Source organism: Chrysemys picta, chromosome 5 (genome assembly GCF_011386835.1).
Source record: "Chrysemys picta bellii isolate R12L10 chromosome 5, ASM1138683v2, whole genome shotgun sequence".
NCBI classification, from domain to species: domain Eukaryota; kingdom Metazoa; phylum Chordata; order Testudines; family Emydidae; genus Chrysemys; species Chrysemys picta.
This window is the reverse complement of record NC_088795.1, coordinates 18,085,088-18,112,496: the sequence shown is the minus strand read 5'-3', so window position 1 is coordinate 18,112,496 and position 27,409 is coordinate 18,085,088. Positions and strand designations below refer to the sequence as shown.

The window sequence follows — 27,409 nt, the reverse complement described above, 5'->3', positions numbered from 1 at the left end:
TTCACCCTGTCCCTGATTCTCTATTAAATACCTTTTTTAATTGCACATTGGTTGCCACTATCCAGTGGATTATATTTCAGTGTAAAAGGAAGGCAAGATTTTATCACCTCGCGCATTTGAAAAACAACCCAGAGCTGCTCTACCTGCTCTCATCCAGGACTAAGGCTGCTCCGACATGTTCTCCTTGACAGCTCTTCTCCAGACTTCATCCTGATGGCACAGGGGATCCATATGCATGCAGCCAGGATCCAGTGGGGCTTGGTGATGTGCTTCCTCTGCTACTTCGGCACCTTTGCCGTGGAGTTCAGACACTACAGATTTGAGATCATTTGCTCCGAGTACCAGGAAAACTTTCTGAGCTTTTCCGAAAGCCCGTCTGAAGCCTCCGAGTATCAAACAGATCAGGTGTAGCCCTGCCCTCGTTACATGGCAGGTGGGCTGGTGTGGTCACGAGATTTAACCCATGACCTCATTACATTTTTTTTGACAAGTTCATTTTCCATGTACAGTCACAGACGTATTGCCAAAGGGCTCTGAGGGCAGGTGTTTAAGAGCAGAGCAAAAACCAAGGACCTATCTGATCAAATCTGAAAACACCAATGTGTGTGTAAAGAAAGGCTGACTGCTAAGTTTGTACTAGAGAGGTCTCTCTCCTCAGCCCCTGTCCCATTCATCTTAGAAATATCCTAATCCTCACAAGGCCACTGTCAGGTAGGTTGTATTATCCCCATTATACAGCTGGGGAGACGACTTCTCCAGGGTGACAGGTCAGTCAGGGTTAGTACTCAGGCTCCTACTCCTGCAATCAGACCACTAGACTGCACTTGTCTCAGGTTTCAATTGGTTTTTATTGCCTTGTTGTTGGACCGGGGTAACTTGATTGTGAAGTGAGGAAGAATTACCAGCTGGTTTCATGGCAGCTGGACTTGGAATCAGTTAGTGGAAGAAGAGAGCACAAACATACTGGCCCTTCCTTACGGATAGGCACTTCTTCCCGTTTGGAAAGCAGGTGAAGGTGAGGCCTGGTTTGGGAAAAACTAGACAACTGAAAAGGCGGTGAAACAGACAGTGGTGGTCAGCAGATGCCCACCTTGTTGTGGTACTGAGGCCGCCCACCTGCACCAAAGCGAAAATAGAAAACGCATCCCAACGCAGCGTGGGTGGGGCTGGGCTACATCTCAGTGTGGTATGGTCTGAGCAGCTGTGACCACGGGAACAAACAGCACTGGGTTAAAATGTGAACGTTTCTTCTGCCCAACGGGGACCAAGAGGGTGTTTTTTTTATTTGTAGTGCTTCCATAAAATACTGTGTATAATATTTAGAAAGCTGCTTTTCTCACCGTTTCTCACTGACAAGGGGAACCTTGTCTCAACTTAGTCTGAGTGAAGACTCCGCTCATGTCTGATCGGAACATCATAAACTCAGGCAGATTTTACTGGCTGTAGGTTTATTTTACTGCTTATGCACTAACGGTGAAATTCACCCTCTGCAGAGGCCTTTGCCTCAGCTTACCTACCTATGTGCCCAATTCAGCAACGGACTCCGATTGGTTGGATCCCTGCAGAGCCCCGTTGAAGCCAATGGCAGCTGGAATCCACCTGTGCAGTCTTTGTTGAAGGATCAGGGTCATAGGGCTTAAGTGTGACTTAAATGGCGGACTGGCCTAGCTCTGGCCCTCTGCATGGGGCTGAATTCACCTTAAAAGTTCAGGATAGTAAAGAAATAGCTACAGGTAGAGATGGCTAGACAAAAACCCCAGCAGAACTCGGAGGAGCTTTCATTCCATTCCTAAAGGGGATGGAGCTAAACTACCGCTGATCTTGATTCAATGGCCAAAACTAGGAGACTTTTCATAATGTAAAATAAATACAGCTCAAATTATAGAGCAGGTTGAAAAAGCAGCATTTCCAAATCAAAACTGTTTGGCTTTGGGGAGTTTAGTTTTTTGAGGAAAAGTCTAGATTTTCTGCAGAAAGGACACGGTTGGCGAACAATTTCATTTTGACAAAAACCCAATTTTCCACTGAAATACAGTTTTGATGGAAAATTTTCAACCAGCCCTATGAAATTGATTACTTTGGGGCAGATTCTACACTTGATTACCCTGGTGTAACTCCAGAGTAACTCCACTGAATGGAGAGTTTACATCTGGCTGCAGAATTTGGGCCTTTAGTAATTATCTAAGAATAAGAAAAAGTTAGCAGGACACTTTCAGGGAAGGGAACGGGTGGGTGTGTTAGTCATTAAAATGAAATGGTGGTGGGTTTACCACCTGTTAGGGGGAAGACTCAAAGTAACAAAGCCAATCCACGTATCTTTTCCTTTTCTTCACTGCCAGGGGAAGGGGAGACTGGTAGGAACGCACATAAATGGAGAATCTCACACACATGTGCATATTGAGCAGAGAGTAGTAAGTTTTTGTTTAAAAAGTGTTTACTGTAAATAGTCCACTGAGACATTTTTTTAAAATCAAATAATGCTTTTGTTTTATCATTTTATATTTTGAAATTTTATCAAGAAAAAAATGAAGTTTGTGAATTTTTTCCACTGACAATATGCAATCCAAGCTGAATTTCAGGCTTTTGGTGATGTACTGTACATTTCTTAAAGTATTTCTAATAGCACATTTCAGTACAGCTGAACAATAACTAATATACACTGAAACATGACCACTAAATAAACTTCTTTTATGGAAAGAGTGAGTTTTATTCCCTCCCCCCATATACAGTTTCATTATGACAAATGGAACAAGGTGTGAGCGGATAGTCACTTTGCATCGTGATACAACGGTACACATCAACTTTACCTAAATCCAATGCCCAGTCAGTCATGCAGATATGGCTACAGCAGTAACCATTGTGAATCTGGTACATTTCTGCAGTGTGCTCAGATCACTTTAACTAAGCAGTGGGCCACAGCTGTGTTCAGATTAGCTGGGTCTCCCTCTCCGGACTGAGCAGCTACTTCCCTAAGGACCTGCCATCCCAGTTTAAAAGGGATGTGCTGTCAAGATGCATTTTATTTTTTGCAAAGACCATCTCTGTGTTACTAGCAACACGGACCTGCCACAGCATTTTACAAATGTTATTTGGGCATTTATAATGTTGATTGAATCTTGGCATTCTAGTTAAGGCCCAGTCCTGCTACTGGATCTATTTGTATAGGCTGGTGCAGAGCCTGTGGAAATCCTCTTACCTGGACATAATGGGCCCTACTTGCCCTACTGAGTGCAGGCTCGGGGCCCACGTTTGGGCAGTGGAACAGATGAGCCTGTTTTACTTTCTAGTTCTCAGGCACAGTATTGCCAAACCCACATATTCAAAAATCATGATTATTTTTAAATCTCATTTTTTAAATCTGGGGTTGGATTAGAAGGAGCATTGTAATCTGCACACAAACTCTTCCTAGAGTTACACATGGGAAATACTGGCATGAAAGCTGGGGAAATGCACCTTCTCATCCCAACATGCAACCCTAGGATCTTCATTTTCCCTCCTTCACCTACCTTCTCCTGGCTTCAGTGGCTGTAGTAACAGTCCGAGCAGGGGGATATGTTCACACTTCCCACCTCTGATCGTAACCTGACCCTACAAAGCTTCCCCTTGATCTCTTTGCTGATGAACGGATCTCACGGGGAAGGAAAGCTGTGTTCTACATGCACATGAATGCTTATAAGATGCCAGGAACTGACCCTTGTCTGGTACATTCTGGGGAAAGAGCAAGTCCACTCCACCTCCAGGTACCTAACCTATTCTTTCCAGGAGCTGCTTTGGCTCAGTGGGGCCCCCTGAGAGGCAGTAGAGAGTGTGTTGCTGCTTTCTGTACTTCTCTGGAATGGCAGGTCCTTAGGGCAGAACATGGCACCTTTTCCCTTCCCTGCAGGGGGCACGTCCTGGTAGAATCAAATGCCCCCACCACTGGGAAGTATCTAAACCTCCATTGCCATGGCTGATGGTATTAGAATTGTCACTTTCTCCCCTGCAGGGGGCAGCCCACACACAGGCTAGGTGGAGACCTGTTCTTTGATCCCAGACAGGCAGAAAGGATGCTGGCCAATGTGGAATGTGTGCGTTATACAGATTCGCTATGCAAAAATTCCTTCGTGCCTGTTCCGCTCATGAATTTGGATGCACGGGCTGGTAGGATGACACGGGCAGAAGTAAGGATTTCTGGCTCCTCTAAGCCTGCGTTTCTGTAGTTTTCTCATACAGTGTTTAAGTAGATAAAGTTGTAAAACTTGACATGTTTCAGATCATTAGCTAAAAAAAACTTAAGCAGTCCAGTTGTGCCGGTAAAATATGCACAGTGAGGGACAAAGACAAGCACATGCCCAAATATGCAGTAGCATCCATCGCTACCGTTTCTGCACAAGCAAGAGAGGCTGGGGTTTGGGTACATTTTACTGGGAATGCTTGATGTTCCTTGAGTTAAAGGATCCCCTGTAGGCCATTCTCCACTGCCTCGCACTTTAAGCTATTTTACACCCATTCTTCACAGCTGTAGACACTACCATTCTGATTGGATAGTGCTTTATACCCACAGGTGCAAGGGACTTATAACAAGTGAAAGGTAGTGATGAATTAGACCCTTAGGCACTGTGCGCCACCTGTGGTGATTGCTGTTAACAAGTAGCCTACTTGCTGCTCCTGCTCTATCCCATACAGAACTCCTACTGAAAGCAAAGGAAGGTTTTGAGTGTAACACACTAATTCCTCTCCAAGAGAAGGCTCACGTGGCCTGCAAGAAACAATGGGGAAGGGTGTAGCAGCAGTGAAGGAAAGAGCTAGAAGGTTACAGGTAAGAAAACCCTTCTACCAATGCTGGAGGCTGGCCACTGGTGGGATAATGCAAATGCCAGAATTTTAAGCAGAAAACAATTATACTATGTGGTAAATAACAGTACAAAGTGGCATAGGTTAAGTAGTGCTGTTACATGGTTTGTATTTTTGTAATCATTCATTGATATCAAATGCAGCAGGTAGTGCCAAAGCCATGAACTGTCTTTTATAATGTCTAGTTAATAGCTGAGCTGAGTTACAAGTTGATGAAACCTTTTCTTGGCTGCTTAAGGAAAATTTCAGGGATTATTGCTAAGAGTGCTACATTTCTGAAATAAATAGAAATCTGGCTTTAGCATGCAGCAGGTCCTGGAGCGCATAGCCCAATATCACAAGTAGGTTTACATTTAACTTAGCCTCCTCTGTGGCAGATCTAAGCTGCAGCATCCAAACTTCATGGTCCACATTTGACAATCATCTTTGGCTATCCCGAACATACTTATCCTAACCTCTTAAGAAATTAATTTTGCTTAATTTAACTTCCAGCATGAGAGCTACAGATCTTATTGGAAGGGGGGAAGTTCATATTTCCTTATAAGATTCAAGTCTGTGGGAGTGTGAGAAATTCTTTGTTCACAGAATATTTTGTTTTTAAGTGACAAATGTTGTCACATGGATTTTCATAACTAGATTACCTGGTGGTTGGTTGGCAGAACAGTCACCCTGTAGTAATAAATTCCCTGACAGGAAAGCTAATTGAACACAGGCTTCATGGATACTGCTTCTCGCACCACTCACAACTCCAACAGACTTTGACAGGCCTCAATTTCACTGCATTAAAGATCCCCTCCAAAATACTTAAATCAATTTCTGCAGCCGGTCATGGATCCTGTCATAGCTTTTAAAATTCTTATTACCAGTATAATTAAAGATTACACAAGGACAATTCCAGCGGGTGTAGTTTGGTCTATTGTGCAGGTGCACAAGTTCTCCTAAGTGGAGGAAGGCAGGAACAGTTCATTGAAAGACGTGATCAGACTGTAATACGACTTCTCATCGTCTGTTAGCCCTGCATTGCCTGGCCTCACGACCACAGCCACGTGCATGTCTGCTTCTTCTGCAGCATTTGCCTCTGTGGAAAGACCAGAGTTTAGGAAACAAGAAGGCTAACACAGTTAGTTTGGTGTTTCACGTTGGTGGGCAAGTCAACATGTGCCTCCTCCAACCTCTCTGCCTCCCCAGTTTTGGGAGGCATCTTAGAATGCATGAGGGGACTGGAGGTTGAGAATCAAACTGGGTCTCCATACAGCAATGCAATTTTATTTAAGTGTAGCACTAGCAGGGACCTCAAAGTCAAAATCTAACCCCCTCGGCTGAGGCAGGACCAAGTAAACCTAGACCCTCTCTGATAGGTTTGTTCTACCTGTTCCTAAAAACCTCCAATGGTGGGGCTTCCACAACCTCCCTTGGAAGCCTATCCCAGAGCTTAACTATCCTGCTAGTTAGAAAGTTTTCCTAATATCTCCCCTAAACCTCCCTTGCTGCAGATTAATCCCATTACTTTTTGTCCTACCTTTGCTGGACAAGGAGAACAATTGATCATAGTCCTCTTTGTAACAGTCCTTAACACATTCGAAGACTTATCAGGTCCCCCCTCAGTCTACTTTTCTCAAGACTAAATTGTGCCCAGTTTTCTTAACCTTTCCTCATAAGTCAGGTTTTCTAAATCTTTTATCATTTTTGTTGCTCTTTTCCGACTCTCTCCAATTTGTCCACTTCTCTCCTAAAGTGTGGCACCCAGACTTGGAAACATTACTCCATCTGAGCCTCCCCAGTGCTGAGTAAAGTGAGACAAATACCTCCCATGTCTGTCTTGAGGTAACCAGGATTTTCTCTTTTTAATAATTCTCTGTTGCCTTACTGTGAAAAGAGCAGAACACTAGGCTACTGTAGGAGGCCAGGGAACATTGTCATCAATATATTTGAATGCAGTGGTGTTCTCACATGGGGGGAAGTTTCTAAAGAAAAATGGGCTGAGAACACAGGCCAGTTTGGCCTCAGTCATAGCAGCAGGAAAGTAAATTCCTGGAGAGCATCCTAATCCCAGACTCCTCCATAATATTCTCGCCTGTGACAGTCTGGTAGAAAAATGAGGTGCGGGTTCAGTTTATTGACTCGAACCTGAATGCCTGGGAAATGGGGAGAGCAAAATCTGACAATTTAGTGTTAGGATTAAGTTTCCCTTTAGGATTTCTGTCTTGTACTTCACTGCTTGTGTTCCAGTATCAAGTTTCCATTTCTTTATTAAGGATTGTGGATATACTGACAAATATACTCCATTTGTTCCATAATGAATACACTGCTTAGAGGCCTAATCTGGGGCTACCTTTGAAGCATACTAAGGGGTATGTTCTGAACCAAGTTACTTGGGGGGTTATGCTGGTATAACATTAGAAACTATGCTATATTTATGTAAGGAAAAAGGTGACCAAAAAAAGCTCTCTGGACCTGACTTTCTACTGCAGGGATCGGCAACCTTTGGCACGCAGCCCATCAGGGAAATCCACTGGCGGGCCGGGATGGTTTGTTTACCTGCAGCATCAGCAGGTTCGTTGGATCGCAGCTCCCACTGGCCGCGGATCGCCGTTCCAGGCCAATGGGGGCCGCAGGAAGCGGTGTGGGATGTGCTGGCCAGTGGGAGCTGCGATCGGCCGAACCTGCGGACGCTGCAGGTAAACAAACAGTCCCGGTTCACCAGCCGCTTTCCCTGATGGGCTGCGTGCCAAAGGTTGCAGATCCCTATTCTACTGCCTCACGATGGGTGAGGTCACACCCACTTTGCACAGCTGTTAATGATTGCCTATGGTGTAGAGCAGAGAATCAGGTCCTCTGAAGAGGGCGCTTGTAACAGCAGCATAAAATACAGTAACCCTTATTCGTAGTTTTAGGCTGAGCTGGTGCACCTGTAGACACTCGTCAGTTGCACACAGACACAGATTTACTACTTTGCAGCCAGTTTTAGTGGCCTGTGCTAGGCTCCTGGTGATAGACCAGGTTTGTCTACCTGAACACCTAGGTTGTGGCAAGCTGGGGTGTAAACCTACTCCCTAGTAAGTGTCCACGTGGACCCTGCTGCTGCGCACCAAAAGTTTCCTAGCCTGCTTTGATCTACTCCCTTTGTACCCCAGCTTGCCACAAACCAAACATTCATGTAGCCCAGCCCCAGGTTAAATGCTTGCCCTATTTCCCTTGGCTTGACACCGTCTACACACCAAGTGAGGCTACCTGATGGGATGAAAGTTTAAGAAAGGAGCCGTGCAATGGACGTGCAGACATTCCAACCCTGGCGGTGGCAAGTGCTTAACGCTGTACAGCTAGAGAGCACATTCCACCTCTGCTGCAACGTGGGGAAAAGCAGGAAAGCCAGACCTCCTACCTCGAGTGACATCCGTCAGGAAGAGAACGTTGTTAGTTGAACACCCGATGCTTGAGGCAATCCTCCTGTAACTCTCACTCTCTACTTTGTGACCTATTTTGGTATCGAAGTGGCCATCGAAGAGCTGGAAGAGGGAAGAGAGCATGGCTTTTGGAGGAGGATACTAATTCTAGAACCCAGAGAATGAACTACAGAACCCTAATCAGTATCCCCTCTTCCTACCAATGCAGTGAGGGGAATTTAACAAACAAGGCTCTGATCACGGGCCAGCCAGAGAATCCACACCATTTTCAATGATACAACAAACAGAAAGAGCTTCCAGAGTAGGGGGCCCCCTTAGTTGCATAGTTTTCTCAGCGCCTTTCCTTAAAAATAGCTTTAAAAAATCATTTACAAGCTGTGGAGATAGGCTTTGCACAGTGCCTAAGGGTTGGCTTGCAGGGAGTGTATCCAGGCTCTTCTGGAGAGATGGCTTAATTAGGGGGGATTCTCTTTCTTTTTAAGAGGGGGGGCAGGGGAAAGCGAAATCTTTCTGTTGTGTTGACACTGTCACACTGGAAAGGCTCTTGCCGATATCAGTGCACAATATCAACTGAAAAAGCAAACACGAGAATGCAGCAGACATTGTAGCAGACATGAAAACTGCAGCTCAAGCCACTTTCTCTTTGCCCATCATACACTTCTAATTTTTACAGCATCAAAGAATATTAATGGCTAGCACATCGCCAGCACGAACCAGTGTATCCTCACCCCAGCTCCGGGAAGGTAGCTACCATCCCCGTTTTGCAGATGGAGAAGCTGTAAAGAAGGCTATAATCTTATCTACCTCTAGAATATCACCTTCTGTCGAGTATCCAAACAGAAGCTTCTGGGCCTCCACGCTCCCTGAAGAATAGATATACACTTTCATTCCTGCTTCCCTCCACTTCCTAATGGCTGGAACCACGTCCTGGAAGAATCTGCAGTGAAGGATAATTGAGGTATTAACAACTTGCAGACAAGCTGTGTGAGACAAACCTAGTACTGCCAGTTTCTATTACCGGATGGATTTTTTTTTGGTGGTGGTGGTTTTAAAAGCTGCTCAGCGCTTCTCCACTGGGGAAGTTATTTCCGTAACAAATAATATACTCTTAACTCTGACTGACTGAGCAATCTATTCTGATTACTGAACAGCAAGTAGCTACAAACATCTGTTTCAGACACTTGGCTGAGGTTTCTCCAGCTCATTACATGTTAAAGGAAAGAGATGTTCTGCACCCACCAGCCTGACGTTTGGAGGGATTAAGGAAGTTAACAGACCTCTCACAGTCTGAAGCCTGATTGTCCCATAAAATAGTTTTTCATTCCCATTCTAGAAGTAATTAGTAGGAGCAACCCCCTCTCATTCCCACCCATTAAAGAGCAGCTTAGTTTCCTGGTTCTGAACACTTTCAGCAGGCAAGGTTGGGGGGCAAAAGTGGAAATGAAATGAGAATGCAGCCCCCTAGGATCTGTTGATGCAGCTCCTATGAAATGTTCAGGGTTAAAGAACAAATCAGGGGGAAAAATGCAGATCGGACCTACTCCATTTATAGGGACTTGTTCTTTAGTTTTACAGTAATAATCATGGATCAATTTCATCCCTGGCTTAACTCCACTGAAAACCAAAGTTATATCAGGGATGAAATGACAGAAGATCTATTGATAGTTAAGCACCAAACCCCCTTCCCCCCCCCCCCCCCCCCAAAACTCCAGCTTTGCGGACGGTTGAAAAATGCCACAATGGTGTTTCCATCATCACAGCCACACCAACTGACGGCAACAGGAGAGTGGAGCCCATCTGACTAACCAGTAGGTGACACGGTACCCCCGTATCACACCTTTGTAACGGTGTTTATTCGACATCCGCTCTTATCCAAAGAGCAACACACAGCCGAGCTCCAAGCTTCGTTTTACAATCCGTTCCCTAGTCTGATGATCGGTAGGTGCTTTGTATCAGTTTGGTAAAAGAAAACAGAGAAATCAGTGCAGGTTTTGTTAAAGGGGGTAACTTAACAGTTAGTTTTCAGCCTTGTGTGATTGGATTTTTAGGTTGTTAACGGAATAATGAGTTTTAAGATTGACAGAAAAAAATCACTAATGATGCAGCTAGGACTTTGACAATAGCTTCTTTCTCCACTGCCTTACACCATTATAATTTATAGCAAGGTACAGGTTTGGGCCCCGTTGTGCTGGGTGCTGTACAAACACAGAACAAAAAGATGGACCCTGCCCCAGAAAACTTGCAATCAGAGTATAAGACAAGAGATGGAGACAACAAACTGACTCGGGGAGCAAAAGGTAACAGACTCTACTGGTCAGCATAAGCAGGGGTCTCGGCCCAGCAGCTGCCCAATAACTGCAGAGTTTTTCTTTGTAGGCATGGCAGCAGAAGAGAGTTTGAAGGAGGGTAATGAGGTGGCTTTGCAGATGTGGATGAGAGCTCGTTCTGTGTGGAAGGTGGCCAGTGAGAAAGCACGAAGTGCTTGTTGGAAAAACAAAGTGGATGAAGATGACTGGTGTTACTGGCAGAGTGGGGTCAACACCTTGATAGCGTATAGGAGATGATAGAGGGCAGGGATGGGCCAGGAAGGCCCTTAAAAATGAAGACAGGTTGTGTGTGTGTGTGTGTGTGTGTGTTTTGATGGGGTGAAGGAGACGAACCAGGGGAGGGACACACAGAGCAGTATGCTTTAGTGGAAGCAATGAGCGAGGAAAGTGATCTGTACAGCTGCATTTGGAGTGGGTTTATACTTGTGCAGTGGGGCTGTAAAGATGCCTCCGAGTCAGAATGGCAGCACTTGACAGTCACACAGTACAGGTGCAAACAACTGCCCAGCATGCGAGACAGGGCAATATCAGGCCCAGGAATGGGAGCTGGGCATCTGAAGAAATGGGGGATTTTGAGCTGACGGAAAGGAATACGCTTTCCTTCTGAACATTTGTTTACAGTACATTAACAATACTGTAACTCTCTCTTCCTCCCCTGTTCTTTGCTACCGTATGCTCAATACGCCACGTGACTTGAGGGGTTATACAAAACCTTTGCTGGTTATTTAGAAGACATTTCAGTACAACAACTTCAACTTTGGTACCAGTTAACCAAAAAAATTCAAACCGAGCAGATCTCTGATAGGAACTTGCCCCCTCTTATGCTTTTGTTTGCCAAGCTTAATTCCTGTGTCTCGGACTGTGATGTGCCAAGTCTGGTTAGAGGAAGAGGGGAAATTCCAGGGAACTGACCCAAGGCCCTACTTGCCAAGAAGAGACAAATTTTAAGATTCAGACAATAAGTCCTCTTCTTTCATATGGCCACTTGAAAAGCACCATTAAAGGTCCATGTCCAAGTTTGTCATCCACTCTATTAGCTTCCGGTGCCATGGAATGAATCAAGCTGTCCCTGTAGAAAAGGCTCTTAGAGGGCAGCGACTCACTAGATGTTTCATAGAATATCAGGGTTGGAAGGGACCTTAGGAGGTCATCTAGTCCAACCCCCTGCTCAAAGCAGGACTAATCTCCAGACAGATTTTTGTCCCAGATCCCTAAATGGCCCCCTCAATGGAACTCACAAACCTGGGTTTAGCAGGCCAATGCTCAAACCACTGAGCTATCCCTCCCCCTATGGTTTGGGTGTTTTCTCCACAATGGTGTATCAGGCTGTCCATTTTCCATTTGTGAAGAGGGTAATTGCATTGCCCGTGCGAGGGTTTGATGTGGTTCGCTGTGACCCGCATGGTGAACCCAGGTGATTGGTCTGTAGGATCTGTGATCAGGGTTTGTTTCTCTACCCACGCTGTTTTCCCACAGTCTCCGTCGCTTGTCGTTGGGCGACGGTCTCGAGGTTTTGAGAGCTCTGGCTGCTAAGCAGAAGGGATTCCTGGACTTCAGGCAGCATCTTGATCTTCACAGATGGGCAAGTCTGAGTTCATTATCGCACGATCCTATTCTTCTATTATTGCTGCTTTTCCTTGGAGGGGTGGTGGTAAGTGAGGTGCAAGGACTGGAGCCAGACTGTGGGTGTTTACTTCAGCGCTCCTGTGACAATTCTCGTAAGCATTCAATTGCACATTGACAAGTTTTGTATGTGTGCTACCTGCCCATACTGGCACTTCACTTCAGCTGCTAACGCAATGGGGGACAAGGTGGCTGTGTGCAAGGGGTGAGTGTCTGCTCCACAATGGCTCCTTTGTGGATTGTTGTTCCTAGCCTTTATCTTGGCAGACAATCAAAAGCCAGGTTTCAGCATGATCCTGAACGAAAGTGTTCATTAGCTGACTGTACCAAAACGAAGTCTGGTATGCTGTAGAATGCATAAACAGCTGAATGGGGTTTTTCCTTTGTTAACCATCCCAACACTTGCACTGTCTCTTCCTGCTTCCCATTCTCCTTTTTACTACAATACTTTTCCTTTGTCTTCTAGATTTCTACCTTTCCCCTGAGCTCTCTATTTCCCTTCTCTCTTCTCTGTGCAAGGAACACCCAAAACACCTGGAGACTGGTCATTCTCACTCCGCAGAACGTCACAAGTATTTTAAAAAAGAACAGGAGGACTTGTGGCACCTTAGAGACTAACAAATTTATTAGAGCATAAGCTTTCGTGGACTACAGCCCACTTCTTCGGAAGTTAGTCTCTACACTTTGTTAGTCTCTAAGGTGCCACAAGTCCTCCTGTTCTTCTTTTTGCGGATACAGACTAACACGGCTGCTACTCTGAAACAAGTATTTTAGCAACCTGTTTGCTGGGAAAAAACAGGTATCAGTGGAGATGGAGAGCTCGACTTGCCATTCCACTCTCAGCAACTGTGAGATGCCTAGATGAATATCCAAGAGAGCGAGAGGAATGAAAGTACCTGTCCCAAAGACCGATGGGAGTTAATCTCACTTTTTGTGCTTTCCCCCAACTCCTCCCCAGTTTCTTGTTTAGGTTTGTCTATCCACCTTCTCTATCCACCTTGTCCCAAAATGAATTGTAACTGTTGGATAAATGGTTTGAAATAAGGAGGGCTGTTCTCTAAACTGTGAGAATTACAAACTTGTGCTTTCAATTTCCCTTGCTAAATGAATGAGTCAGTTTTACCAGCTGAATAATAGGAGATATATATTGCAAACATAACAAGACAGCCCTCTTAATCACATGAGCAGAACTGTTTGCTCCAGTTTCCTCACGATGTGTAGTCTCACAAGTTTCTATTGCTCAGGTTCTGTATTTCCCATAGAGTCTGTGAGTTAGTGTTTGCCATCTTGCCTTGCTATCAGTTTACTGGTGACAATAACAGCAAAGAGCTCAAATGTGCAAGCATGTACCTGCTGAACATAGTGATCATTTTATACGGGGGGGGAGGAACACACTCCCTGGCCCCTCAAGTTTTCCCATTACTCATTGGGATGACTACTGTAAACTAAGCTGAATCCCAGGGTCTTACAATTTCCCGAAGTCATTTTACAATATTGCTCCCTAGATCCACGAGTAAAATCAACCACAAATCATGGTTAAGTTTTGCACTGTGCATTCGAGGTGAAAGGTGAGACTTGCTGAATTTGGTTCCATGATAGTGCTTAGGCTCAAGTCCCCATAGTAATCCATGCTTACTGTTCAGCTAAGAAGTAATCGGATTACATTTTTATACAGCACTACACTGCTCCGACCAGTCACCTTCCAGCCCTTATGTAACTACTTGGCTCCAAGGTACGTCCAAGAAACTTAGCTCAACAAAATATAAAAGATCTACTTCAAGGAAACTTTCAGGACCAGGAGTTACTTACTCTCCCTTCATGCGTCCAGTTGCATAGGCTGCCCTCCACATGTGACCCTGCAGCTGTTTCAATGCTGTGGTCTTCCTGTCCAGGGACATCTGCCAGTGCACATTGTCTACTACAGCTTGGATGACCTGTTCCACTTCATCTTCTCCATTTCCAGTTTCTAAAGGAATAGGCACAACGCCATCCAAGTTGGAATCCTCTTCAGCCTTGAAATTATGAACAAAAAAGGTGACCCAAGATTGCTAAATAGGGCCCTGATTCAGGAAAGCAGTTGAACATAAGTCAGTCCCTATTCAGGACAGCACTTGAACACGTCCTTAATTTTACACACGTGAAGTCAACTGGGCTTACACAGGTGCTTAATAGCTTTCCTGAATAGGGAATTTTACCGGAATTGGGGTCTAGAAGCATGCACTTTAATTGTAAATTGCACTAGCCTAATTTGAACACTGGTTACCCTACTACGTAAGGTTGGACATAAGTTAAGTTCAAACACTTAAATTTAATCTTACATTCTTCATTTTTTAAAATGTGAAATAAAGGCCCCAAGTATTTATAACTGACCCAAAACCATTCTGGACGTTAGTTAAACATCTTGGTCTTGCATTTAAATATGGAGCCTTTTTCCATCTATAAGATACTGTCCCAGCTGGACAAATTTCAATGTACACCAACAAAGAGCTAGAATAAAATGGTTTCACCTAAATCCTACATTAACCTGCTATGGAAAGTCAGATTTCCTGAATCTATTAAAAACATGGGTTCTCAAAAAAAGAACAATACTTACCATTTGAACAGCACATTAAATGCTTTCAACACTTCTTTAATCCTAAATATAAATTAGTATTACCACAATGATTTGTGGGAAATGTATAGTCCTCTCCAAGATTAATTTAATAAAAAAGGAATGCATAAAATGTGGCATAAAGACTGTGTATATTTAAACAGAAGTTTCATAGATAAAGCCTCAAACTAGATTTTAAAATAGTTACAGGGTAGTGGGGAATACATTCAGATTCTACATTTAACCACTACCATTTAAAAAAAAAAAAAAAACTAAAAAGTTATTATGTTGGCCCTGGACAAACAGATGTTAATATCATTCTATCTATGTGCTCCCTGTATCCTATTTGAGAAAGAAGTCTTGTCTAGTAGTCAAAGCACAGGACCCAGGAACTTCTGGGGTCAGATCTCAGCTCTGTTACTGATTTCCTCTGTGAGCTTAGATATAGAGGTAGGTTTTCTGACTCTATCATCATAACCAGCTACGAATAGAAGGTCGCAGGATCGAGCCCTAAATGCTGAGCACTCTGGTCGCCATTCAGCAAAACACTTAAACGCATGCTTAACTTTTAGCACACGAGAAGTCCCATCATGGGACTACTCCTATACTTAAATTTTACTGGATCAGAGCCAGTGAGCCCAGCACCCTTCAGAATAAGTCCTTAAATTTATCTGCTTAGATCAGGTGCTAAATATACAGCCAGATCTCCACAAAGAGCTTTCAGAAAGAACGTTCTCAGCGAGAACAGATTCACAGCACCCAGCCTCCGATTAGAATTGTGCTGGCCTTCCTGTTCTGCTCCAGTACAGCTTAATTTCAGAGGTGAAGACTGCATCTCCACCAGTGAACTGTTGTGACAGAGATCAGCTAACAGCCCTTGAATTTAAACATCTGGGAGCCTGAGGCAGGTGGTTCTACCTAGGTAGGTTTTTATACTGTACCCATCACAGTACTATGAGAGTACTATCCCTGACTCTCAGTGGATGACTCTAGGCTCTGGACCTTACTCCTGTGTTGGCCCAACAGAGCCAGTGTGGCATTTTAAGGAATGGGGATGGAAAACGTGTGTTTAGTTTGTGTTCACATTACTGTACCCTGGAAGTGGGGATTTGAATCTATTTATGGCTGGCATCGGTCAACAGATGTGTCCTTCAGGTAAATACATCCATGGAATGTCTGAGGGACAGACACACTCTGTAAGTTCAAAAACAAATAAGCTCAGAAAGAAGGAAAGTGCTCCTCAAAGTCAAGTGATAACTCTTCCTCCTACTTCACAAATATATGATGCGATTAGTAAAAACAGCCACAGCTCTGAGTGACCTGAAGTCCTTGACAAGCAGTAAACCCTTGCAAGACATAACATGGTTCCAATCACTCACCTGTTTCCTCAAAAGGCTGATGTCCTGCTGGCACTCCTCCTCTTCCCAGTGCGCACGTAGGTACTCTTTAACATTATCTTTGATGTACGGAAATAGTGTGTCCTGGTAACAAAAACACACAGGACTCATTTAAACTTGTGCTCTTACAGTCACGTAAGTTTCCCTTACAGGGATACTGCACATCTGATTTAAAAAATTCGTCACTTTGTGTACCGTAGGCATTAGTGACCAGTTAAAACTCTCTGAAATGGATAGAAATGCTCAGTAACTATTGTTAACGATGACTAAAACAAACCCCAACCCGAATGGCACAGAGGAACCCAACAGAACCACAAAGTGCTGTGTGGCTCAAGGTGATCCGAGTAAGTGCTTACAAGTAGATGGGTTACTGAAAACCAAGTGAAAGCATTATGTACATGGATAGTCTTGTATTAGTAACAATGAAAAGACTTCAAAAAGAGAAGTTGGTCCAATTTCTGATAGAGCTGCTTTCCAACAATATGTCCTAAAATTAAAAAAGTGTAAAAACAATGTTTTTTCTGATCTCTTGCTGATGTTTAGAAGGATCTTTTCACCATGGGATAGCTGATAGTACAAGGGAATAGAGAATTAAGCTGTTCTGTCAATGCACAAAGGAAGTGAACTGAAAAGATGCATAACTTTTTTTTCCTCGCTGATCTTTTTCTCTTGTAGTGATCTCAGGTGTTACATGTAACACTAGTACTAATGGGCACAAACCTTTCTGGCAGAATTTTTTTTTTTCCTTTCAAATTGATGGTGCCCCCTTGAGCAAGCTCGTGAATATAGATTTACCAAACAGGTGCTTATGTAGCCGCAATCACTTAATATTGCAGAGGGACCAGTTAAAGTACAGCTACGCTAATAATGGCCAAGCTATTCTGAAAATGAAAAGATGTGTCATATTTGACATCTTAGTGCATGTCCAAAGAAGTTCTTTCAAATAACACGACAGGACTTTCAACTCCTAAGCACAGGAGTTCAAGGCTGACTGCTCATACGCTCAGAACTAACAAGTTATAAGAATTTATTTTTCTATTTTAAAGGGGGCCCTTGTTCTTAGGTCATTCTAGAAATGAAATTTGACTTGTGATTTGAGCTAGAGAATTATACGTATTTTTAAACTGGTCTTTTAAGAAAGTCTTACATCACCATATATTTAGGCTTTCAATTGAGCTCTACTGGACAGTATTTCGAATTCTAAGTGAAATAAAGCAAGCTTAAAAAAAAATGACAGGAGAACTGTAACCATGATATGGGATCTTAAGGGTGAACAGAAACACAAGTGAGCCTTCTCATCACTAATCATGTGTATTACAGTAGCACCAACAGACCCCAGTCAGGACTATGGGGATGAGGAGAGAATGTCCTTGGATGGAGCTGGGAAGTTTATCCCTGTTTAAGTTATTTCACTTTCCTATTACAAACATTAATTTTTAAAGAAAAGACCTTGCTAACTGCCACCATTCTTCTTTCTGTGTCATGCTACCAATTACACATCAAATAAACCATTAAGACTATTATTTGTATTGTCGTAGCGTAAGATCTAGAGGTTTCATTCCCATTGTACTAGGCACTGCACAACCATACAACAAAAACAGTGCCCGCCCTGTCAGATTATAATCTAAACACACAATCTCTAACAGCTGGACAATTACTGTACTTTGTTCTGGTGAAAGTGACATCTCAGTTATGTGATGTTTGTGTCAAACAAAAAACCTGCGGCTCTGAGACACCCGGGTACCATGATGGATTAAAGAATTTTGGGACCCTGTGCAGTGCACTATAGCATTTGGGTCCCTTCCTCCCCCTCCCCCGCACTTTCTCTGCTCCCGGTGGAGGGGTGGTTGCATCCCTGGGTTTGGAGTGTGAGCCCGCTCTCCACTCACCCTGCGGCGGCTCCTGTCCTGTGGAGCTGGCCCAGCTCTCTACTCCAGCCTTTTGGCTCTCACCACAGCCCACAGGGGGACCCTCCACCCTTCCCAGGCGGGTTTGGGTGTGTGTATGGCTTCCTCCCCCCACACCCAGTAGTCAAGGGCCCTGTATAAGTGCACTGATTGGGTTACAACCAAGGCACAATGTGTGTTTCCATATAGTCTGCCAAGACCTTATAGCATCTCCAGAGAAGCAGCACGGTCCTGACAAACCAGGACCTCTGGCCAATTTGCATAGGTATGGGAGGAGAGAAACATACTGAACATCGCACAGTTAGTGCTTCAACCTTATTCCTGGGTTAATGTCCATTTAATGAACAGAAGAGCCAAATACAATAGAAAAGCACACTAGCTGAATAAACTGCTGATACGATGATCAGCAGTGAAGTTGTTAAAGGTGACATGCAGAAAAATAAATTTAAAGTAAGGTTTTGCCCCTTTTTCCTTCCTCATGACGAGCACCTGAAAGTGGGTTTTTCTGCTTGTTTTTACCTTGGAAAAGTCAGGAATGTCAAGTCTAGTCTGGTCTGCCCTGATTTTGCTAGAAGACCTCAGGGTGAAGACTGAGGAGAGATAAGTTGGCCAGGGATGTTTGTTGTGAATGGGGAGGGTGTTGTATCTTTAAAGTAACTCTCTCTCTAAAGTGCTTTGTAGTCATTGGAATTATAACGGCACTGAAGAGTTTTAAACGGCGTGACTAAAGAACAACTTCCCATCTCCATTGCTCTGCTTTCAGGCTCAAGTTATGTCCGTAATTCTCCAATCACTATTGAGAGTCTTTTGTGGTTGTACAGAAATACTATTCAAAAAAAATTTTTTTTTAACTAAATATTTCAGGTCTTTATGTATCAAAGCAGAAGAAGAGGGCCCAAACCCATTATTTTTCCTCCTGTTCATGTCCCCTTCAATGTTGTTCAAACAATTATCACTAGTCGTCAGTGTTGACTTAATTTCTTGGTGCAACTGTTTCAGTCAGACAGTATCTAGACCCATGGTTCTCAACCAGGGCTCATGTACCCTTGGAGGTACTCTGAGGTCTTCCAGGGAGTACATAAACTCATCTAGATATTTGCCTAGTTTTACAACGGGCTACATAAAAAGCAATAGCAAAGTCAGTACAAATTAAAATTGCATACAGACAATGTCATGTTTATCCTGCTCTGTATACTATACACTGAAGTGTAAGTACAATATTTTTTATATTCCAATTGATTTTATTTTATAATTACATGGTAAAATAGAGAAAGTAAGCAATTTTTCAGCAATAGCGTGCTGTGACACATCTGTATTTTTATGTTGATTTTGTAAGTTATTAAGTGAGCTGAAACTTGGGGTACACAAGACAAATCGGACTCTTGAAAGGGGTACAATAGTTTGGAAAGGTTGATAACCACTGATCTAGACTACATTGGATCGGATTAAACTCTGAAGATTCTCTTTACAGCCAGGTGAGTAAGAAGCTTTTCAAGTTTTAATTAAGAACAAAACAAAAAAACTATCAATTAAAAAAATGCTTGTCTGAATTGTTTTATCTACTATTGTTATAAGATTACTACAACTAAAAAGAGTAAAGAAGATAACTTTAGTTTGATTACTCTGTGCCCTTGAAAGTACTTTGTTAATTACAAAACTTTTGTCTAGTCAATTTCCCCTGTTGTGTGTTTTTTTTTTCTTCCATGCAGTAAGGGGGAGAGAAATACTATAAACTACAAAAATTTGCAAGGGAATCTGGTGAGGAGTAATATCTGAAGCTACTTATCTCATTTTTTAGAAAGTGACTAGATTTCAAATTGATGTCCACTTAAATTCAACAGGGAAAACAGGATAAAAAGTATCCATTGTGACAGATGTGTCAAAAATGCAGCTGGCTTGATGTATTTATGCATCCCCCATGGCAACATTTGTATGATGCAAAATCTCAATTGTCATTTAAAAAAAAAGTGTCTAGCCCTTGTGATTGCAAAGAGAGGTTTTCAAATATAAACAGAAATTGACCATTGCAGTTTTGTCTTCCTGATTCTGCAGCCTGCCTGAAACAATGATAGATATGATCTCCCACACCCCATTCATCTAACTGGGGTGCTACCTTAAGCCCAGTGACATGTGAATGCTAGCATTGATTGATTCATTGCTGATCATTCTAGGGGATGGGAGGATGCTCAAGGGGTTGGGAACTAGGGTTAGTTGTTGCAGCGAAGGGAATATAAAGAGAGAGTGAGAGAACAGACTTGGAGGGTAGAGAAAAAGAACTCGAAACTAGCAGTGATCCTAAAATTGAGACTATCTTCCTATTGAATGGCGGATATTGAATGGCACAACAAAAGTAGAAACAAAACACTAAAATTAGAGGCTTAGTTATTATATAAAGAGCAAATTCTACCCTTGATCTTTATGCAAACCTCCCATAACATCAATGAAAGTTCTGCTGTGGGTGGAGGATAGTGCAGAACCCCAAATTCATACCATGCCCCATGAACCAGAATTTAAAATTTGAAGTCAGCCCTATGCAGAGGATGAGTCTGACAACCCTGCCCTAGGATATGCAAAAATCCTAAATCCCTAAAGCATGCTGAAATGCTCAGCTCCTTACTAATGGGATTCGAATATGGGAGATTATTAGAAAACTCTTTGTAGATTAATAGAGTTCGGTGAATTAAGTGATGGAAGCGGAACCAGATTTAATTATATCATCTGCTGAAATTACAGCACAACAGGAATCTGAATATTCTCTAAGAAGATTGCAAATAAACGATTGGGAAGTCTATGATGGGACATATCTAAGGAGTAAGCCATTTATCCTCTATAATAAAATCCTCTTTGGAGAATCCAATTGAGACCAGGAAAAAAATCTTCTTGCAGCTGTTTATAGTGGCCAGCTATGAATTAATCAGTGAAGTGGAAGGGAATGGAACTGAGTGAGTAGTGGCAACCATTCTTAAAGTTGCAAAAAGATGCAGCTTAGAAGCTTCTTTGAGGAAAATGAGCAGTGTGTGCCATATTGCAATAATTAACATAATAAAGCTATTAAAGGAAGCTTTATTAGAGCCAAAGTGTACTTCATGTGGCAGATTTATTTGATTTTAAAAATACAAGCAGTAGCCAAGAAAATAAACCATTTAAAAGTAGTACTGGCAAATTTGATAAGCTAAGACCAAAGATACGATACATGCATTTGGAAAATTGGAGAACTAGAAGAATGAGTGGCAGGATGAGGAAGAAATGGGTTTACGCTTCTTGAGAGTGATCCCACTATATCATTTCTTGAATCTAGAAGGCAGCAACTTTGTTGGGGGCAATTCTCGTTTCATTCAATGAAAATTACCTTTCAGGAAGCAATTTCTGTAAAAGATTCCACTATTCTATTCTTCAGGAAATCAGTATAATTACCTTCACCCTGCGGGTGCAACAGATCGCCGCTGGGTTTGTAACCCGTTAGTAACCTGGTTAACTGTAGATACAGATTGTGTCCACGCTTCATGTAGTACGTACTATAGCCTTGTCTACACTCGAAAGGGTTTGCCAGTATAACTATACAGCAAACCTTCCTAATAGAGATGCAGCGTATACTTGCAAAAGAGAACTACGTCTGTATCTACACGACAGCCTTGCTCCCGCAGATGTAAGTGCCCTACTACACTAACATCATAACTCCACCTCCACAAGAGGCGTAGGGTTTAAGTCGGTGTAGTTGGGGCGACAGTGTCTGTGTAGAGCACAGCAGTTGAGTGGACTCTGGGCACAGATCTCCTCATTGGAGGTGAGAAGCCCTGGTGAGGATGCACACCACTGACAGAAGGAGGGTAGTGCGGACATCTGTAATTACTGAGGGGGCTGTAAGTGGACCTAACATAATGACTTAAGTCTATAGTGTAGACATGCCCCGAGTCTACACTGGAGCTTTTGCTGGCAGTTATGTCAGTTAAGTGTGATTTATTTATTTATTTATCCCCCCCCCCTCCCAAACAGACATAGCTGCGCAGGCAAAACTCTGAAGTGTAGACCAGGCTCAAGTAACAAGGGCAGCTAACCATATTTTACCCTTGTCAATGGCTTAAGCTGGAATGAACTGTCTTCCTGTAACCAGTTATAATAATTTTGCTTAGCTAGCAGGTAACCCTAACTGTATCCGTATAAAATGTTTGTCTGGCCCGCTTTCTCCCTAGCTCTCCGTGCAGTAGGACTCCCAGAGTGCATTGATCAATGTGAGGATGGTGCTGCTCTGTGTGCATATCTTTTGGGCACTTGCTGAGGTATTCTGGGATAGTGCTCTGATTTTTCCGAAAATGCACTGATTCAAACACAATTAGGTGTGGACCAGGGGTGCTGAAACACTTTTTATAGTGGTGGTGCTGAGGGCCATTGAGCCAAACTGTGAACCCTGTATATAATGGAATCCACTTCAAGCCAGGGGCTGCTTCCGCACCCCCAGTTCCAGCACCTATGGTGTGGATACACTGAAATGGTTGTGTTAAGAAAAAAGCTGTTGTGTGATCACAACTCAACAGCATTTGTGGTTTGTAACCAGGTCAGATGAGTGTCAAATCAGTTACAAAACAAACATGGCTGTATTTGTAGTGTCAGTGGGTCCTAAAGTAATGCCTCTTGTTCAGCGTTTGTGAGACATACGACACCGAGGGGCAAATTTTTGTACTCCTTCCCAAGCAAAACTGCCACTGAGCTCAATAGTAATTCCCATCATAAGGGCTCAGGCCTACATTGCTGAAGAATTGTAAGTGCCCATGCAGACTACAGCTGTATTTCTATAACCAATTTGTGACACTTATCTGACCTGTCTATAAAAACCAAGTGGAAGCCAGAGAGCACGACCCATTGTTGACCAAATGTGCATCTCCACACCCACTACATGGCCCAACTATGTTTGCATTGGTGCATTCTTGGAAAATTTGGGCAGCTATCCCATTTGCAGGGAATGATATTTCCACAGGATGTTCACGAAGACTCTGCATTGCGTGATGTGTTGCTGGAGGAGGAAGGCCCAGAGAGCTGGAGGACGAAGGCCCAAACAAACAAGTTACATACGCCAGGTTAGGAGCTGCTGACTGGTGAGAGGAGCTGAAAAGAGTAAAGTCTGGGTAACTTCTGTGCAGCTCAAATTGTAACAAAATACAGCCAATCTTGGCAGGAAATAGTTAGGTGCAATATGGGACCTACTGAAGAGATACTAAAAAATAACAGAAATAAAGTGAAAGACAGAATAAAATAAGTTGTTTAAAATATTTGGAAACTTTCCAGCATGTTGAGTTTTCATTGAAAACCATAGAAAAACTGGTCCCACTGTATATTAAGGTTCGATTCATAAATGGTTAATTAATGAGCCAGTAGAGGTCACAGGCGTGTCAGGAGACTTGAGTTGCGTATATTATTGATGGTAACTAACACATCACCAAAATACATTCTAGATGGTTATAACTTAAGCAACCTACTCACCTGTTACTCTTATAATTTCTAACAATTGATTAACATGTTAAGAAGTGACTAAGATATTTTAATAGTTAAACTATTTATATTGGAGTGTGACCGTAAATCTGTTAGGTGAAGGTAGATAACCAAAACAGTATCCCAAATCTTTGAATCTGCAATTATTTTCCACAGGCCCTATTCATGAGTGGTCTTAAAATAACAAAGTTTGAACAAAAGAAAGAGGGCTTTTTTCAATTATTGTGTGGACGCTTGTCTGGTAAAAAGTGAAGAGAGACCACTAACTCAGTTCATATAAGTCAGTTTAAAAGTAATTTTCAGGTTCCTGCTAGCCTGGATGGGATTTAAAACTGGCAAACTAAACATGGGAGATCTCATATTCTATTAGGGAGAGGGATAGCTCAGTGGTTTGAGCATGAGCCTGCTAAACTCAGGATTGTGAGTTCAATCCCTGAGGGAACCAATGAGGAAACTGGGGTTTAAAAAAAACAAAAACAACCTCCTGGGGGATTGGTCCTGCTTTGAGCAGGGGGTTGGACTAGATGATCTCCTGAGATCTCTTCCAACCTTGATATTCTATTATTATTATTTGGTTTTAGGGCCTAATCAACATTTACCAAATTTTTTAAAGCTGAGCCCCCTTAGGGAAAAGAAATAATTTGGGCCCTTCATTTGTTTGTTAAATGCCTATGCATCTTAATTTATATATCATCAGCTCCCTATACCACCGCATAATTATATTGTTGGCATTTGAATTGGCACTTACTGAAATGAATAGGCAGTTCACACCTCAGCTACTGGCTCTCTACAAATTCACATGGACATCATATTCGGAGAGCATCTGAGGGTGTTTTTTTGTTTGTTTGGTTTTTTTTATTAATGAAAGCTGAAACGTGAGAACTACTTGAAGGTCCATCCACTCCCCTGTGGTTAGTCTTTTGCACCTTCTTGTAAGGAAAGGCATGGCCCACTGGTCTATGCAATTCAAACCCTCTCCTACACCACCACTCACAGAGAGAAACAAACCAACCGTCAACATGCTCAGAAATACATTTTTAAATGTTTCTCTTGGAATACTCTTGCCCTGAGGAAGAGAAAACATAATGTGGTTAAAATAGCTTTTGAAAACGATACCAGCAAAACCATCCTTGTGCAGATGCAGTTATGACAGCCAAAAAGGCCTTTTGCTAGTGTATCTGCATCTCCAGTTCAGGAGGGTTTACTTTTGACAGCATACATGTGCTGTAAGGAACACTTACACCCATTACCACAACCAGCGTAACTACAACAGCAAAATTTATAAGTATAGACAAGGCCTAATAAAGACTAAGCTGCTACCTACAGTCCACACAAGCAAGATTTAGAAAGTTAGTTTCTTTTTAAAGACCCAAGGTTTTGACCTGGTATATCAGCGATCTACCAAAATCATAATTACAGAGAAGAAAAATGTTGTATATGGTAAAAACAAAGATACCAACATATAAACCTATATTATCTTAGAAGAGTGACCTACATGAAAGCCAGTGGGTGAAAGGTGGTGATGGGGTAATCAGTCAGAAGACTGGTGAAACTTGATTTTGTTTTCTTTAAAAAATGAGTATTTTATGTTATGATTGATAATAAAGGGCCAGCTTCACAAACACCAGAGACAAGCACTCCTGGGACAAAAAAAGAAACCACTCAATATTTTGATTGACTGAAACCTGCATACAGGTATATTAAAACCCCTTCTAATAAGCAAGGGCTGCCCTTCTTTTGCTGAATAAGAAGGTGGATTTTTAACTTGTCTGAAGTTGTTTTGCATTTACAATGGTGTACATTTTATTTATCTGTTTTGGAACAGTAATGAAAAACTAAACTGTTGCCTTTATGTCATTCATAAGGTCCTGATTTGCTGGCAAGTTAAGCTCTAGAAATCAGAATTCTGATCACCTGTGTTGTCAATGCATGCCAGCAGCAGTCAAAATAACAAGGAAAAAAATCTGGGCTTGTATATTCAGTAGGGTTGTTTCATTTTTAATTAATTTCTTTTGCAGACATCTATGTTCTGAGCACTAGCCTAATAGAGTTTGACAGAGCAGCATGCATAATAACCTTTTAACTAGAACTGTGATCCAAACTGACAAGGTTCTTAAAGTGACCTATGGTTAATGCTACATCCAAAATTTTATATTAAAAACTCAATCAAATAAACTAAAGTACATGTCCACCAGCTCTGTAGGAATTCCATACTAGTCACCCCCCAACCACTAACCTATTTTCAATTCACTATTCTTGTTCTGTGCGCTAAGCCACAGTAGAGCTTAGCAAACAAGACTGGGCCTGAGGCATATACAAATGACCTGGTTTCTTGAATACTTGATGTGGCAGGCTAGCACTCTAGTAAAAGTAATCTACTCACATTTGACAAATTGCATTTATGTAGCAGGGTGCAGAACCGTGGCTGGATGGTAAAAGTCTATTAAGATGTTATTCCTAAAACGTAGGTGTTCTGTGAGAAGCAAGGGCTGGACTAGATTTAGCAGTCTCTCTAAATGTGTCTAGATTTACATTTAATGGGGGTAGATGTGGCAGTGATACAGAATTGTTTCAGTGCAACGTTTAGTGGAGTTGCAAAACAAATGAACAGTTTAGACAGACCCCGCACATGCTACAGTGCCGCGAGCCAGCCTCCCCCACGCAGCAGACCCCACCTCTCTGAGTCCAGCAGCCAGCACGGCCCTGTAGAAACCCGCCCGGCCGCAGGGCTATTCTGCCCGCTGAGTGCAGCCCAGGCTCCTCACCAAGGTGCCTGCCCTCCCCGTGCAGCGAGCGCTCACCTTGACATAGGTAATAGGCGTGGTGGTGCCTTCGATATCCAGCAGGATCACAGCGACTTCTGCAGGCACCGCGAACACCACCATTGCCACCCGCGGGCCAGGTCCCTGGCAGCGCCGCGCGCCCCCGGCCGGACACCCTGCGGCACGGCTCTGCAGGCGGGGAGGGGAGAGAGCGCGCGCCGCGAGCGGAACCTGCGCGCAGCCCGGGCAGCGGAGGAGGGAAGCGCACCACGTGGGTGGAAGGGGGCGCTGCTGCGCCAATCCAGGGGCTGACTGCCGTCTGATTGGCAGGTGAGAAAAGAAGGGCGGGGCTTGGCCGTCATAATGCGCCTGCAGGGCGGCGGCGGCGAAGAGAGGAGGGGGGGGCGGCATGTGTGTCGGGTGCAGTGCAGGAAGCTGCCTAACGCATGTCCTAGGCATGATCTGTAGCGTGCAGTAAAAAAGGAGGCGGGAGAGGCTAACAGCTTCGAGAAAGGGACAGTATGTGGGGTGCATGGCACATAGGGTGCAAATAAATTGCATGGCACAAGCCATAGGGTGCATGGTGCCGAGCACGAGGTGAGTTGCATAAAATGCTTGATACCCTGGGGGAAAGGTAGTATATAGGGCTCTAGGCTGCCTCATGCAATCATATAAAGCCGTGCCTCTCCTCCATACTTATCCTCCCGCTGTACGACCAGTAAGCATCATGAAAAGGCGCCTATCCCGTCAACCTAAGAGCCGGCTCTTGTTCAAAGTGTGGCTTTGCAACTGCAGACGGCACTTCACGCAAATGCGGGGGCTAAACTTGGTCCTGAATTTTTCCTGCCCTATGTCAAGTATCGGGGGGTAGGCGTGTTAGTTTGTATCTACAAAAAACAACAAGGAGTCTGGTGGCACCTGAAAGACTAACAGATTTATTTGAGCATAAGCTTTCGTGGGTAAAAACCTCACTTCTTCGGATGCATGGTTTTACCAGACTCCTTGTTGTTCCTGCCCTATGGAGATCCCTCTAGTGGATTTCATTTCTCTTAGGCAGAAGTGGTATGGTTGCTGCATTAAAT

The 27,409-nt window shown here is 43.2% G+C and overlaps 2 protein-coding genes across 13 annotated transcripts in view; one reads left to right on the top strand and one right to left on the bottom strand.

The window, feature by feature from the left end:
* Positions 1-2,697, top strand: part of TMEM150C (transmembrane protein 150C) — a 40,236-nt gene extending 37,539 nt beyond the window's left edge. For 8 of the 12 annotated variants that reach the window (XM_005292078.4, XM_005292077.4, XM_065596038.1 and 5 more), the window contains one exon: positions 203-2,697. In XM_005292078.4, the coding sequence (XP_005292135.1) occupies positions 203-411 (209 nt within the window). In that variant the 3' untranslated portion in view covers positions 412-2,697. Of the gene's footprint in view, positions 1-65 lie in introns of all 12 variants that reach the window. The other 4 variants (XM_065596040.1, XM_065596039.1, XM_065596037.1 and 1 more) reach the window with 1 other exon arrangement.
* ENOPH1 (enolase-phosphatase 1) lies at positions 2,687-26,598 on the bottom strand. The gene is made up of 6 exons (XM_005292085.5): positions 26,367-26,598; positions 16,157-16,258; positions 13,997-14,199; positions 9,042-9,174; positions 8,216-8,339; positions 2,687-5,911 (listed from the first exon to the last, which is right to left on the bottom strand). Exons 1-6 carry the CDS (start codon positions 26,448-26,450, stop codon positions 5,772-5,774), a joined length of 786 nt encoding a protein of 261 aa, XP_005292142.1. The 5' UTR covers positions 26,451-26,598; the 3' UTR covers positions 2,687-5,771.
* Positions 26,599-27,409: the final 811 nt, after the last annotated feature.